Source organism: Eriocheir sinensis, chromosome 15 (genome assembly GCF_024679095.1).
Source record: "Eriocheir sinensis breed Jianghai 21 chromosome 15, ASM2467909v1, whole genome shotgun sequence".
Taxonomy (NCBI): Eukaryota; Metazoa; Arthropoda; class Malacostraca; order Decapoda; family Varunidae; genus Eriocheir; species Eriocheir sinensis.
The window spans coordinates 6,059,935-6,075,700 of NC_066523.1; the positions used below are offsets into that span (position 1 = coordinate 6,059,935).

At 40.3% G+C, this 15,766-nt stretch overlaps 1 protein-coding gene across 4 annotated transcripts in view; it reads right to left on the minus strand.

Annotated features, from left to right (window-relative positions):
- Positions 1-15,766, minus strand: part of LOC126998834 (ADP-ribosylation factor GTPase-activating protein 1-like) — an 81,005-nt gene that overhangs the window by 61,336 nt on the left and 3,903 nt on the right. For 2 of the 4 annotated variants that reach the window (XM_050860976.1, XM_050860974.1), the window contains exons 2-9: positions 14,078-14,245; positions 12,671-12,784; positions 11,855-11,963; positions 10,033-10,213; positions 8,712-8,826; positions 8,339-8,449; positions 6,025-6,084; positions 2,116-2,193 (exon numbers count right to left, since the gene is read on the minus strand). In XM_050860976.1, the coding sequence (XP_050716933.1) occupies positions 2,116-2,193; positions 6,025-6,084; positions 8,339-8,449; positions 8,712-8,826; positions 10,033-10,213; positions 11,855-11,963; positions 12,671-12,784; positions 14,078-14,245 (936 nt within the window). The remainder of the gene's footprint in view (positions 1-2,115; positions 2,194-6,024; positions 6,085-8,338; positions 8,450-8,711; positions 8,827-10,032; positions 10,214-11,854; positions 11,964-12,670; positions 12,785-14,077; positions 14,246-15,766) is intronic. The other 2 variants (XM_050860977.1, XM_050860975.1) reach the window with 1 other exon arrangement.

The window sequence follows — 15,766 nt, forward strand, 5'->3', positions numbered from 1 at the left end:
AATGAAATAGTCCAGAGCAACAGTGCCAGATTGTCGTACTCAGCCTCTTATATTTCCCGACTTCCTGCCCCAAAACTGTCTTCTGGGCTCCAATAACGAAACGCATTTATAATTATCGTTAAAAAAGTTAGATTCTGATGTTTCTTGGCAATAGTTAGGAGTCAGAAACGGGTAAATACTATGCTCTGAGTACGACAATCTGGCAACGGTGGTCCAGAGATGATATATTCCCAAGGCCACTGGAGTATCGCGCACGTGGTCTAGGCGTTTGACTCTGAATGTACACTTTGCACTGCCCTGTTTTGCTATAACACAACGAAACACTGACATTAGCGAAGCGACGTACTTCCTTTGTCACTGATGCATTATGTTCGTTGTAACTGAACTAAGTGGGACGGAAGTGTACAATCCGCGCTACCCTGTATACGTATTAAACTCGCTATTTGCCAACATCGTTCCGTTAAGAGATTGTTGTCCACCCTCAGGCTTCTGGTGTTACGCTCGTTGTACTTGTAATACGTGGACAGCAAATGTACGGTATTGACCTAAACACCTGATAGCCGAGGGACCTAAAAACACCGCAATAATAAGGAGCCTCCGCGATTCCTTCTCAGCGGTCATCTGCATATGCTATCCTTCATTCGATGACGGAGTGTGTGACAAAGGAGCGAAGAGAGGATGACGCAATGCATATTAGTATGCGGATAGGTGAATTACAGACTATAGGAATGAGCATATTACTTAGTCATAACATTTCAGTAATGAGAACGATTGCCTTTGATGGCGAATGAACTGTGCCACCGCGCGCGTTTCTGGCATGTGGCGGTGGTGAGAGTGGCCGGTTGGCGCCTCATCCCCCGGGTAAAAGCTGAATAATGGAGGCTGCCAGAGTGCCTTCCGTGCATGTTAACGCGATCGTGATGGCTTGAACAGGGCAGAATTTTGTAATTCCAACTTTTTTGTGGCAAGGTTGATAAACAGCCCGACGCGACTATGGAACAATTTACGGACGCCTCCCACACAGTCACCTTTTACAGCAACATTCTGCAAGTAGTTCACTCCAGTTCCTCAGTCAATAATACTAGTGTAGTGACAGCCTTGTATAAAATCCGCGTTTAGTTAGTCATTTCAGATTGACATTACCGTCAATCGGGTAGTCACACCGATTGGTTGAGTAATTAGAATGCATTCAAGAATCTTGGCGGCTTTCAGCCGTTGGCTTGTCCGATGAAACCGAAATGGGTCGTGTGAACCAACCTCAGGAAACTTCCTCCACTCTTCGACTACCTTGTTATGACTCCTCGCCCAACCAATATTTACGTTTAGTTCTTGCGATAAAATCAACAAATGATAATAAAAATACGTGAATCAATAACAACAATAACAATAATAATATTGATACAAAAATAATATTGAAACGTACCTAATATATGTACTACTCCAAGCATATTGATATGTAGCCTAGTATATGTACCACTACTCCAAGCACAGTGGCTAACCTTTTTTTTATTTTTTTTTTTATAGGAAATCAGCACCCCTTCAAACAGTATTGCACCGGCAACGTAACTCAGCAAAATTTTACGATAATTTCTGAAAGCTTTATTACTCTTTCAAACGCACTATGCGATGAGCTGTTATACCTACAACTACATGTTGTGTACCCTACAGCATACACTGGGAGGCGACTAGACAAAGCTCTTATCTGCCATTCTTATATTAATGAATAGATTTTATATATTAATGCATAGATACTTAAATAATGATAAAAATACAAAAGAATTGCAGTGGACTAATTGTCAGAACTATTTCTTTCTTATTCTTATTCTTATTATTGCTTTTATAATGCTTTTTGCAATCTTTAGATTTCACCCTCCGCACCACTCACTGGTAGCCTATGCATGCATGTCTGCTTCACATCATCAGGTTGCAGGTCCAAAAAGTATGTGTTAAATAAATTTTAGTGAATCATTTTCCCTGTATACATAATTAAACTTTTCACAATATATAATTAATGTAAAAAGTGTCTATGCATTCAAATGAGGCAGATAAGGCTTTGAATGGCTGGTGTTTCAGCCCTGGTACTGTACGCTTCATTCTGCTTTACGTCATGCTAACCTCAGCCTGCTCCACCTCCTCATCAACCCTTTCCACCCCGGCTAGGGCAGACACGGCAGAGGTGATGCTCTCCAATGACTGCCAGTCCAAAGAAAAGACAGAATGACAAAGGTAAAACAGTGCATCAATAACAGATCAAATCACACAGGAGGAAAAATACTGTTAAATTAGAAAAAGCAGCAGCTAAATGCAGACTTATGAAAGAACAAAAAATTATGATAGTTTCTGGTTACGTATAAGTTTAGTTAAAAGCAATGAAATAAGTAAATCATGATAATCTTCTATGGTTCACATCTCTTTCTTCTCAAACACTGTCTTTCTCCTTAAACACTAATCACTGTCTGGGCTCTTCACACATAGCATCACAGGCAGTGCTTCTCCTCACACTACAACAGACAGCAGTGGCAGTTAAGTAACGCTGAGCTGTCAATTGGAACACTTCCAGCCAATGTGTACCTATCAAGCATTTCCCCACATATTTCCTTCCATTGGGACAAGTTTAAATAAAAACAATTGAAATTGCCTTCAACAACAACATAAAAACAAGATCATACTCGTATTATCTCAAAATGAACAGAGTTTCTTGCTTTCCTCATTCTAAAAATATCAAGTTACAGAACTGCTATACAATGTGTGATCTGAAATTCTAGCAGCATACGAGTGTATGACGCATCGCCATCTGACCAGCAGCCAATGCAAAAGATGTGAACGGCAAGTCAGCAGCACCTCGTGGCCTGATTCTGGCACAGCTGGGAGAGGATTCATTCAACACTCCTTTGAGACTTTGCTCAGAGGCCACTTCCTCACAGCAATCGTGGTGTGAGATGTGAGTGACGAAGAGTTGACGACTCTATTCAAGGATTAATATATCATGATGGAATTCAATACAAAGCAAAGATGGAGCTCTGCACAATGTTATGAGCTGAGAAGTGTTTATATGTCAGTCCAAACACCTAGAACCCAGACTAGCTGACACCCAAAGCCAGACAGGGAGTGCACATGGACGCCACCTCCCCTTTGTACACCAATCACCACTAACTCCCCAAGGACACCCACCCACCAACGAGTCAAGGCTGCCATAACTGCAAATGTATGTATGAGTCTCCTTCCCATAGATATTTCTTTTTGGTCATGTTATGTGTACCAAAACTCAATCAAGATACTTTTTTTTTCTAGCTCAACACCATCTTCTTTTTATTATGGCATGAATTAACAATCTTTAACCCCTTGACTGTGGATTTCATACAAGAAGACATCACCAAGCTACAGGAAGGGAACAAAAAGTGGCTGCTACAATTCAATGAAGAAAAATGTAGTCATGAACCTTGAGAGGGGAAATCCAGCACATCAATACCACATGGGAAACACTATTGTCCACCACAGAGACAGAGAAAGACCTGGGAGTATATGTTACCAGGTTACCAGTGAAGGCAAATTCCGTGCCAACCAGCGGACGGGTTAATCCCTATTAGATAGTGTGATTTGACTCATTCTTCAAATTTCTGAATTCAAATAATAAGAAATGAATGGTGATAATAATGTCAGTGATAATTTTGTCTTTCATATCTCTGAGCAATTTAAGATGTAGCTTTAACTGAGAAGGGAGTCAGGTTTGCATGAAAATACATCTCTCCTTAACTCACTGCCTTCCTAACACACAAGTTCTTCCCCATCACTCACATCATCCCACACTCATCATGGAGTAGAGGAGATTATTCAGGAGAGAGAAATTAAAATATCACCTGAAGAGGAAATATATTGCCCAGTGATTTTTTTTACAGCAAAGGAGGCAGCTCAAGGGCACAAAACAACAACAAAAAAAGCAAAAAAGAAAAGAATGAGAGGCCAGGAGAGGTCAATGTCAATAGGAGAGGTGTCTTGACTTGCCCCAATTTATGATACCAAGGCACTTTACCCCATGTTCAGCATCAAGGTCACTTTCAATTAATTCTCTGGGCTAATTCAAGTGGCAAATTTCAACCCAGCACCATATATGAAACATTATATGAGTATGAATCATGCTCATTCATCTTTAAAATGCAGGACATCAGTAGTTGGAAGGTGCTTCCTTGTAATGAGTCATGATGGTTTATGTTTGATTCAAATGGTAATATCATGACTGTATGTACTCTCATGTTTTCTTAAATAGGATGCAGTGATGATTTTCTTTTCCAATTAAATAGTTACTAGACCCATAATATAAACATTCAATTCTAAACAAAACTTCAAACTTCAACATCGTCAAACTTCAATATACACCAAAATTTGCACCTTCACCATAGGGTTAGTGGGCAATGGAGACACCCACCTTACATGAAACTAAGAATATGTAAAGGTAAGAGTATTTGTAGTACAGTGAAATATGCTGCGCTATAAAGGTATGTTGCTGCTTTCATAAAGGGCCTAGATATACATATAATAGATAAAATAGAGAAGACATAATGGATGCAGTGACTGAACACCATAAATTGACAAGACAAGTACTCACACAATGGAAGGTGCTCACTATCTACTCTTGAAAATACTGCCATACAAGTACTCGTGCTTTTTTTTTACTTCTTTTCTGACAGCGGAGTTTATGGGACTGATGTTTTAATGTGATATTTGGGGACTGATTGACTTATATGTTAGTTTAGAGGCTAACTTTTGCATGTAAATTTAGGGGGCTGACTTTTACATGTAAATTTAGGGGACTGACTTTTACATGTACGGAAAGTTTAGGGGACTGACTTTTACATGTACAGTAAGTTTAAGGGACTGACTTTTACGTATAATTTTAAGGGAGCCGACTTTTACATGTAATTTTAAGGGGGCTGACTTTCACATGTAAGTTTAGGGGGCTGACTTTTACATGTAAGTTTAGTTGACTGACTTTTACATGTAAGTTTAGGGGGCTGACGTTTGCATATAAGTTTAGGGGACTGACTTTTACATGTAAGTTTAGGGGACTGACTTTTACGTGTAAGTTTTGGGGGCTGACGTTTGCATGTAAGTTTAGGGGACTGACTTTTACATGTATGGTAAGTTTAGGGGACTGACTTTTACATATAATTTTAAGGGGGCTGACTTTTACATGTAAGTTTAGGGGGCTGACTTTTACATGTAAGTTTAGGGGACTGACTTTTACATATAATTTTAAGGGGGCTGACTTTTACATGTAAGTTTAGGGGACTGACTTTTACATATAATTTTAAGGGGGCTGACTTTTACATGTAAGTTTAGGGGGCTGACTTTTACGTGTAAGTTTAGGGTACTGACTTTTACATGTAAGTTTAGGGGGCTGACTTTTACGTGTAAGTTTAGGGTACTGACTTTTACATGTAAGTTTAGGGGACTGACTTTTACATGTATGTTTAGTGGGCTGACTTTTACATATAAGTTTAGGGGACTGACTTTTACATATAAGTTTAGGGGACTGACTTTTACATGTATGTTTAAGGGGCTGACTTTTACATATAAGTTTAGGGGATTGACTTTTACATGTATGTTTAGTGGGCTGACTTTTCCATGTATGTTTAGGGAACTGACTTTTACATGTATGTTTAGGGGACTGACTTTTACATGTAAGTTTAGGGGACTGACTTTTACATGTAAGTTTAGGGGACTGACTTTTACATGTAAGTTTAGGGGACTGACTTTTACATGTAAGTTTAGGGGACTGACTTTTACATATAATTTTAAGGGGGCTGACTTTTACATGTAAGTTTAGGGGACTGACTTTTACATGTAAGTTTAAGGGCTAACTTTTGCATGTACTTCAAGGGGTGACTTAAATTTACTCTTCTGGAGGGTCAATTTATTCCTCCACCAAACATTTCATAGCTTCGGTGAGTCAATTTTTCAAGGGACAACTCCAACACGAGTATACACAGGGAAAGCAACAGGAACAAAGGGAGGTCATGCACTTACCTTTGAGCCGAGGACAGTTGCCTGGGACGAGATTTCATCAATCAGTTTCCCGTCACGGATCTGGCATTGACAGCAATCTAGTCAGCCACTAACAGTTGGTAATCATGCAGCGTGTGTGCATATTTGTGCTGTGTGTGTGTGTGTGTGTGTGTGTTTCATTTATGCCAGAATTAATGGCACAAAAAAATGCAAAAATAAATCAAATCAAATTGAAAATGAGTACTTATCTTAAGACTGAATTCAAGCAATTCTTGCAAATCTAGAATTTACTGAATATCTAATTCAACTTAAGCAAATCTAAAAAAAGTTACCAATAATAAAATAAATGCAAAATTGTCAGTAGTACAATGATTGTTTAACATATACTTTTAATACAAATAAGTATAAACTCTCTCTCTCTCTCTCTCTCTCTCTCTCTCTCTCTCTCTCTCTCTCTCTCTCTCTCTCTCTCTCTCTCTCTCTCTCTCAAATCAAATAATAATAATAATAATGATAATGATAATAGTAAAAAATTATCATGAATGTTTGTGTTTATCGATGGTAAGTGAAGTTTTTACCTGAGTGGCATCATCACCCATCAATAATAAAATTTAAAGATCTACACAAACCTAAGGCCTTGCCAGCTAAACAAAATACAACCTGCCATTAAAAGAAAAATGTAAAGCAGCTGAACTGACTGACTACTAAACCTTGAACCAAAAGTCTTGCTATGTAAACACTGGTTGTTAAGATGTACATAACCAACATGCAAACATAAATACATTCCTTACTGCCTAACCCTAATGGCACGATACTGTTTCATGCTTTCTAAATCAAAGGATATACAGATTGGTATATTCTAACCCTGATGGCACAATATTGTTTCATGCTTTCTAAATCAAGGGAAACGCAAATTGAAATATAACATTACTTCGACCATACATGCATGCCACGGAGCACTATTCATCCTAACAAAGCAGAGTTGTGAAGTCGGACTTGGGGTCAAATTTGAGACATGATATTCCAGCCAAGAAAATGAGTGTATGGAAGGGTTTTAAATGAGAGGATGAAGAAACTTTAAAGTGTAGGTGATGAACAAGGGGGTTTTAGGAAAGGGAGGGGTTGTGTAGATCATATTGTATTTGGACTGAAAATGCTAGTTGAAAAGTACCCAGACAAGGATAGGAAGCTGTTTGTTGACTTCATGGACCTAAAGAAGGCATATGGCAGGGTTGAACAAGTAGCAGGAGGGTGACAGTGTTGCTAGATTGGGCTACAAGTCGCAACAAACACTTCTCACTATACAGGAACCTACTTCACCATGTTAGAAATAAATGTTTACCCACCAGTGTACTACATAGACTAAGTCGCAACACACTCTGGTTTCCCCTACAACTTGCATGTTTTTCAAAGCTTTAGTACTTAAGATATGGTAAGGTAAAGTTGGGGGCATATGCTACAGCTGCAATAATAAAAAAAAAAAAATGACGATAAACTAATTACAGGTAAGAAAAAATGGTCACAATTCACATAACTGAACCTTTATCACCAATATTGCTGGTATGGGATGCTGCCTCTAGGAACCTACACAAGGGGCTGCAGACAAGCTACCAGGGTCTGATGCCAAAGTGGTCACTATTTACCTGCTGTCTCTTGTAAGCTCAGTGGGTGGACTTGAGAGGGAAGGTTATCATATTTGTATGGAAGGAAATTAATCGCTATGCTAATGATTCAGCCTGATGGAAATACTCAATTAAGACATTTTCCTGTGTTTATCAAGCTCTTTGTAACTTACTGATGCCTGATTTTTCAAACCACGTATTAGTCTTTACTAACAATAACGTGGCTGATTTTTATTGTAACCTGTTTTCAAGGCATGGTTAGGATTTTTATCAGTTTTCATGACTGTGTTTATAATGTTGACTTAACTCTGTGAAAATCCAACATTTCTAACTAACTTTGTCTTAAAACTGCAAGTAAAAAGCCAAACTAGTCACATAATTGTTAATATATACTAATGCCAAGTCTAAAAAATCAGGTGTGAAACTTGGTGCGGCATCATTCAGGCATCTTCAACCATTACCTTCAATCAGGCAGAGCACACTTACTGACAAAAGGTGACATACTTCTAATATAAACCAGGAAATCATCTACTGGTACGAGATTCTGTTAAAAAGGAACTCAAACAGAGAGCCTAGCTTTGAAGGACTTCTGCTCTACCATTCTAAATGGTGGGACACATCAAGGTCGATCTTCAAGTTATAACCTTTATTCCTGACTTTGAAATGGTAGACACACCCACTCACACTCCCACCTTCACATCACATTTCCTTACCTTCTCTGAGATGGTCTGGGAGTACTCCGTGGCCTTCTCACTGGCGATAGAGGAATATTCCACAGCCTTCCCAGCCACTTTGTTGGCTCCTATGGACAGCAAAGACCATCCCTGCAAACAGTTAAGTTTTCTATTTTAGCCGCATCACTACCGTTCCCATTTCATTTGGCAAGCTTTCCTTTTATGAAGAGTATTTTTTCAAATTTTTGTATCTATCTTAATTTGTTGCAATATTGACCATTCACCCGACATTTACATGAAAAACAATAAATAATAGTCTAGTTATGTCATGTGAATCAATAACTCTAGAATCATTTGTCAAGGAAAGTAACCTAGGAATGCACTGCTGCCTGGCCCCCAAACCCTCACTCACCGTGGAGAGGGAGGACATGGCGGTGTCAAAGAACTCGGTGGAAGTACTCCTGGGGGGAGGGTTGGGACAGCTGCCGAAGCCTGAGTAGCGGCCTCCTTGGGATGGCGGCAGGTTACTAGTTGGATGAAAATAGGAATTTCAATAGCAATTTCTTCTTATAATTACAAACAAAGGAATGTTTTTGCAGTTCTCTTCAAGAAGTAACTGATTTCCCTGCCATAAATACATTACATCAAAAAGGCAAACAGAATTGCATCTAATACCCTATTTGCACCTGAATTTGTAAAGAGCATATTTGAGAGAAGAGCACGGAGCATAAGTCATGGCTCCCTTTCTGGACAGACTCTATTAACCCTCTTGCGCATGATGACGCATTTCACGTCATCAAAGATAAAAGGTCCTGGCGCACTATGACGCAAAACGTGTCATAAAAGTTAAAAAATTGATTAAAAACTAAGTTTTCGGTGGAAGTGCGTCAAATTTGGAGAGTCATTTGTTGGGATAAGTTTCTTAATGGTAACATATGGCAACCTTTCTAAGGAGCGTAAATGAGGAGCGTGGAGCGATTTTTAGTAGTTAGCCTACTCTGACGGGAGAGGAAAAAATACAGTTTTCTTGGTGTAACTCAGGAACTAATAGGCATATGAAGATTTTGAGGATACCATAAGAATCCTCACTAAATTCCATTTCAAAACATATATTCGGCTAAAAAAGTCTGCCCACAAAATTTCGAGATAGCAAGTGGGGAAGAGTTGGTACTTAGGATTTATTGTCTACAATACTCTATACGGAGTCTTGAAATGAGTTTCTATTGTTTATATATATAATTTTTCCTCTATTTTTATTTGTGCATGTTCTAGTACAAGTCTTTATGAAGCCTTTAATACCAAATTTATTGGGGTACGATATATCTGTGATGGTAAAATACATACGGGAATGTAGAGTTTCGCGGCAGCAAAAAACGGCAGGTCGGGCCTGAGAGATGCATGGTGAGTGGAAGAAACTTACTGGGAACTTACTGTGTGCGAGAGGGTTAATAAGAATACATTGCACCCTGCAAACCCTGGAAAGATTACTGTGTCAATCAAGAACATGGCAGATGCCAGCAGAGTTGATAAAAAATTATAGAAATACAACTAAGAAGCAAAGAAACTGAAGTCCACTCCAGATAGCCTAAGAACTACAGTAATCCTTGCTCATTCTTTTATCTCGATCTTCATTGGGTGTTGTGGACTGTTGTAATTCTTAAGTGCAATGGAGTTTGGGCACCGTTACATAGGTACTACCTGGCAGACTTCACTGGCTTTATTGCTGGACTTACTCAGGACGGGAAGCGTTCTCCTCCTGGATCCTGGAAAAGAAGGATTCTGTCTGGCTCTTGATGCTGGGGTCCTGGTAGCCTCCACCATTCTGGTAGCCTCCCTGAAAGTCCTGGTACCCTCCTCCTCCTCCTCCTCCTCCACTGTAATTACTCCCCCCACTAGATGCAAACATATTTTGACCTGAAAAATATAGAAAATATTTTCTGAATGCTGTGCTCTAAATGAGATTAAGCAATTAACCTATCTGAAGCAGAGTTATTGATGCCTACTATCCGTATCAGACCCTATGACACCGTTTTTCGCAAATATCTTTCAAACAAAGACTCGGATCAGCATGGGACTTTGGCACAGATTGTTTCACACACTTAGCTAATTTTTTACGCTATTTTGCATTGACAGATACAGTTAATAATGGCGTTTACTACTGACTGTGATGGCAAAACCTGCGTCTCTCTCTCTCTCCTCTCTCTCTCTCTCTCTCTCTCTCTCTCTCTCTCTCTCTCTCTCTCTCTCTCTCTCTCTCTCTCTCTCTCTCTCTCTCTCTCTCTCTCTCTCTCTCTCTCTCTCTCTCTCTCTCTCTCTCTCTCTCTCTCTCTCTCTCTCACTCTCTCTCTCTCTCTCTCCTCTCTCTCTCTCTCTCTCTGTGTACATGCGATGTGAAGCTTTGCACACATATGACTTGTCTATACTGGCAAATAACTAGAAAGTATAATATGTTAAGTATGGTCTGGTGTTTTATGCACACGACCCTGATTCCTGTTCCAGCGTAACTGGATGTTGCTTAAGTGATGTATGAGGTTTGTTTGGCAATTACACCCATTGAAAGTTGTACGAGTATATGACCCTCCTTCCCACAGGTTACGTTGAGCGTATGATGGGATGAAGCACGTAGCTGACGCTTGATCATTTATAGGAAATCGCTTAAGAAATGGAAAGGAATAAGGGTAGAATTGAAGCGGGAATTCATTGCAGAGTAAAAACGTGAAACGAAATTGGAAAAATATATGAATATTTTATTCTGATGTTAGGAAAAGACTGTCATACGATATGGGTTCATGTAGATATGTTAAAAAGTCATAGCACACAAAAATAGTCAGCGAGTATATGATGGGTGGATTAATAATGTAAATAACTGACCACATAATGTTACTTCAATATTCATCACCATCGACAAACAGGTCATCCTTGTCATCACTGTTGATGCTGATGCAGACGGCAAATAATTTATAATTATCTGCCATTAATTCAAGTCGTACGTGTGCATGGACTTGTATCTCGTGTACAGCACAAGTGAGAGAGAGAGAGAAGGGGGGGGGTTATGGGGGAGAAAGATGGCGGGGGGAGAGAGTGCGGGGAAGAAGGAGGAGGGTAGGAGGGAGGGATGGAAGTAGGGGAAGCCAGGGGTGGAGGTAGGTGGTGGATACACGTCACAAATGCGTCACGCCTCACCTATTCGAATGTGTAAGTGGCTAACGCAGGTTGTGCCATCACAGTCAAGAGTAAACGCCATAATTGACCGCATCTGGCATTGCACAATAGTGTCAAAAATTAGCGGAGTGTGTGAAACAATCTGTGCCAAAGCACCATGCTGATCAGAGTCTTCGTTTGAAAGATATTTGCGAAAAACGGTATGTCATAGGGTCTGATATGGATAGTAGTGAGTAAATATACAGAAAATCATAAAAATATACACAAGATTGAGCCTAAGAGATTATCATACTTGAAGACTTAAAAGAAGGTGTTAAGTAGATTTGGAGATGGTAGAAAAATATACAGAAAATCATAAAAATATACACAAGACAGCCTAAGAGATTATCATACCTGAAGACTTAAAAGAAGGTGTTGAGGTAGACTTGGAGATGGTAGAGGAGCGGGTGGCTGCAGTTGAGGTCTCTATGCTCCATGACTTGCCCTGAGCCAACGCTGTGATCTGTGGGGTAGTCATGCTGCTTAGCTGGGAAATGCTCATAGGCTTGTATTACCTTACTTTTCTCTTTTACCACTCTAGCATGAGTGAGGCTACTTTATGAGAGAAACAAACTAATTGCATGGTTCCTAGCTACTGACTGACGGTGAAACAGATGCTCTAGAAGGGAAAAATGATTGAGGAGAAAGATTTTAGATCTTATTGACTGAAAGTGGCTTATAAGGCTTGTGAGTCACTAGAAGTAAATAATGTACCTTGTGAGTTGCAAAATAGCAAAGAGACTATGATCACAGACCCAAATTCCAATGGTAACATTTCCAATAATGGATAGGATTGAGGAAAGAAGGTCGGTGAAGACAATGAGTAATGTGAATGCTTGAGATAGAGACATGAGATCAATGTTCCAGAAAAAAATGGGTTAATTTTGAACCATTACTTCATTGCCATGGTTTTGAACAAACAAAAACAATAAAGTAGAATCATCAAAGACATGCAAAGTTGACATTAGGTGGGTAAAGCAAACATTTATTGGACTTCCCGATATTAAATGAAGATTGAACTGTCCTGATGCAAAAAAGACTAAAAGACAATACAGCTAACTAGATGAACACAAGCTATGGGACAAGGGACACCAACCATCACTCCTCCTTATGAGAGTGTCACTGCATAGGTATCAATCATGCATTAAGATAACATGGGGGCTCACTTACCTTGTCCCTGTACAAAGCAGCTGCTCTAGTGTTGTACTTCTGCTGGAAGGGTGCGTGGTGATCATAGTCAGACTGCCCCTTCAGGAACTCCTTGGCTCGCTTGTTGCCACCAACCTGCAGGGAAACACTGATGAGCTCCAGCAATAGCCACAGGTACTCAAGATAAAGGGCCGCTTTCACAGTCGTTTTGTTTGTTTTGATCGTTACCAATGGCGGTGATCGCCGCTATAGTATTTATATGTTAAACTGGCCGATGGGGTAGTGGCAGCTGCGGGGTTAGCCTAGCCCCGCACCTTGCCACACACTCTCAACACCTCTCACTTCCTTTGCAGCTGCCACTACCCAATAGGCCAGTTTCACGTGGAAAATTAAAGCGTCGATCCCTGCCATTGGTAACGATCAAAACAAACAAAGTGACTGTGAAAGCGGCCCAAAATCACTCACTCAAAGGGAGCATACAATAGAGGGTGCATCACCTAGCTCACCCTACGTTACCATTCCCCGGGGCCCCTCTGAGCCAGTCTCCATGCACACCCCTTTATCACACAAAGTACATCCCCACAGGACCCAATATAATCTATGGTATTTACTTACTCAAGCCATGAGCTTTGTGGGTGCCCACTTGTCCTTCTCAATGCAGGATTATCTCTTACACACCTATAGTAACCTTTAGTAAGTGCTTGAGGTTTTGCAAGGTTAAGTTTAGAGTATCATCAAACATATGATGGGCAGCACCTTATAGAAGTCATCAACAAAGAATAACCTCACTTTGTTGTATAGATGGTCTCATTAGTAAGGAAGCATATATGAATTTTCTGAGTCAAGAACTATAGTAATTGTTTGGGGTTTTGTTAGGTCAGGTTAAGTTTAGGGTATCTTCAGACACATGGAAGCCTGTATGAATTTTCCGAGTCAAGACATATAATGTTTGTTTTTGTTTTGTTAGGTTATGTTAGGGTAAGTATATTTAAAGTTTTCTTTCACAGTTTCAAAGTGTTATGACATAAGCTACAAATTAAAATCAAATACATTATAAGATGATCCTAGGGCATCTTGATAGTCATAGAACCTTAACTGAACTTTTCATCTTTTATGTGAGTCTTCTGTAATTATTCTATTCAATACTCTTTTCCTGCCATTTGATGAGCCCACATGCTCTCCAAAGTCCTGACAAAAGTGCTGTGCATGCTCACAGCAACCCTCAGCTCCCCACTGGTATCACCCTCTTATGGCAGGCTCACAAGGACAAAATCTAAAGTAAATTACACTTATAGCTCATCTTTTACCACTTTCAAAAACTACCAACAGGTGAAACTTTTCTCACATTTACCACCTTGGCCCTCTGTATGTAAAAGTTAGTCTGTTTCATATGAAAGATTCTCCACTCCAGCATAACCCAACACTGACCTTCATCTTCTCCAGCTCGATGTCCTTCCACTTGTCCATGGTGATGGAGCGCACAAAGGACAGGTGAACCCCAAGGCCGCGGTGCTTGCCTGAACATTCCAGGCAGATCCAGATGCCATAGGTGACGGAAGCCCACTGAGGGTTGTGTGTCCCGCACTCAAAACATTGCTGCAAGGAAGATAGTGGTGAATTATTATGATGGTCTCTGTTATATAAAACAGAGCAATATTGATTAGTGCATTCTGAAACATTGCTACAATTGCTGAAAAGGTAGTGTATGTTTTACCACTATTAAAGCAATGTCCCTTTTTGTTTACAAGCCATAACATACTCATAGCCCTACCATGAAGAGCAGATATTGGTGAGAAAAAAATTAGTTTATGATTATAAACTATAAACTGAAAGAAAACTATTCACCTATACTGTTGTCTATTTCACATAATCACTGCTAGGTACTTAAAAGTTGTAAAGAAAACACTCTGATGGTTTTTAGGTGGAAAACATGGAGTGAATCCCTGACTGGCCTGATTTCTTTGTCATTTGTACGAGTGTGTCAAGGGCAACACTTGCACACACATACATAAAGCTACGGTCTCTTTGTGCACAGTGCAGATGTGTCAAGGCTAACACACCTGTGTGTGCACACACACACACACACACACATACACATACACATATATATATATATATATATATATATATATATATATATATATATATATATATATATATATATATATATATATATATATATATATATATAGATATATATGCCTTGACACACTCGTACAAATGACAAAGAAATCAGGCCAGTCAGGGATTCACTCTATGTTACTGAGTACTTTGTGGCACAAAATAAAACCAATTTGTGACAGCTGTCATCCAGCGCTGACGCTCCTGCTGTCAACTGACCCAAGAGTGACCTACTGTGTGGGTTGTCACCGAGAGGCGGCTGTGGTGTAACGGGTTGCACATCCGCCCGGCAAGCGGAAGGACTCGGGTTCGATCCCCGGGCGGTGCCTGCCTTTTCTGGTGAACCCCCTACTTCTAACATGGCGCAGTGAGTAGGATCTAGCAGCGATACACATTCCCCGGACTGGCCTTGCAGGAGGGGGCCTTAGGGGGGAGTTGTGTGGGTTGTCACCAAGAGGCGACCGTGGTGTAACGGGTTGCACATCCGCCCGGCAAGCGGAAGGACTCGGGTTGATCCTCGGGCGGTGCCTGCCTTTTCCGGTGAACCCCCTACCTCTGACATGGTGCAGTGAGTAGGATTTAGCAGCGATACACATTCCCTGGACTGGCCTTGCGGGAGGGGGCCTTAGGGGGGATTTGTGTGGGTTGTCACCGAGAGGCGACTGTGGTGTAACGGGTAGCACGTCCGCCCGGCAAGTGGAATTACTCGGGTTCGAGCCCCGGGCAGTGCCTGCCTTTCCTGGTGAACCTCTAACACCTACCAATCGCTTCCTATCACCATGGCTTCCATTTTAGTCAAATTTTGAGTAGCGTGTGTTGAACAATATCCAGTTGGTTTCTGACACACGGTGCCTCATGGGCGAATCTTAAGTGACAAGTGTCACAGGACAAACATCTGGTATAGTATAGAATTGGATAGTAACCAGTCCTTTTGTCAAACTACATGTATACCAATAAAGAGGTTAAATATTCTGTTAACACTTACCAAGAGGTGAT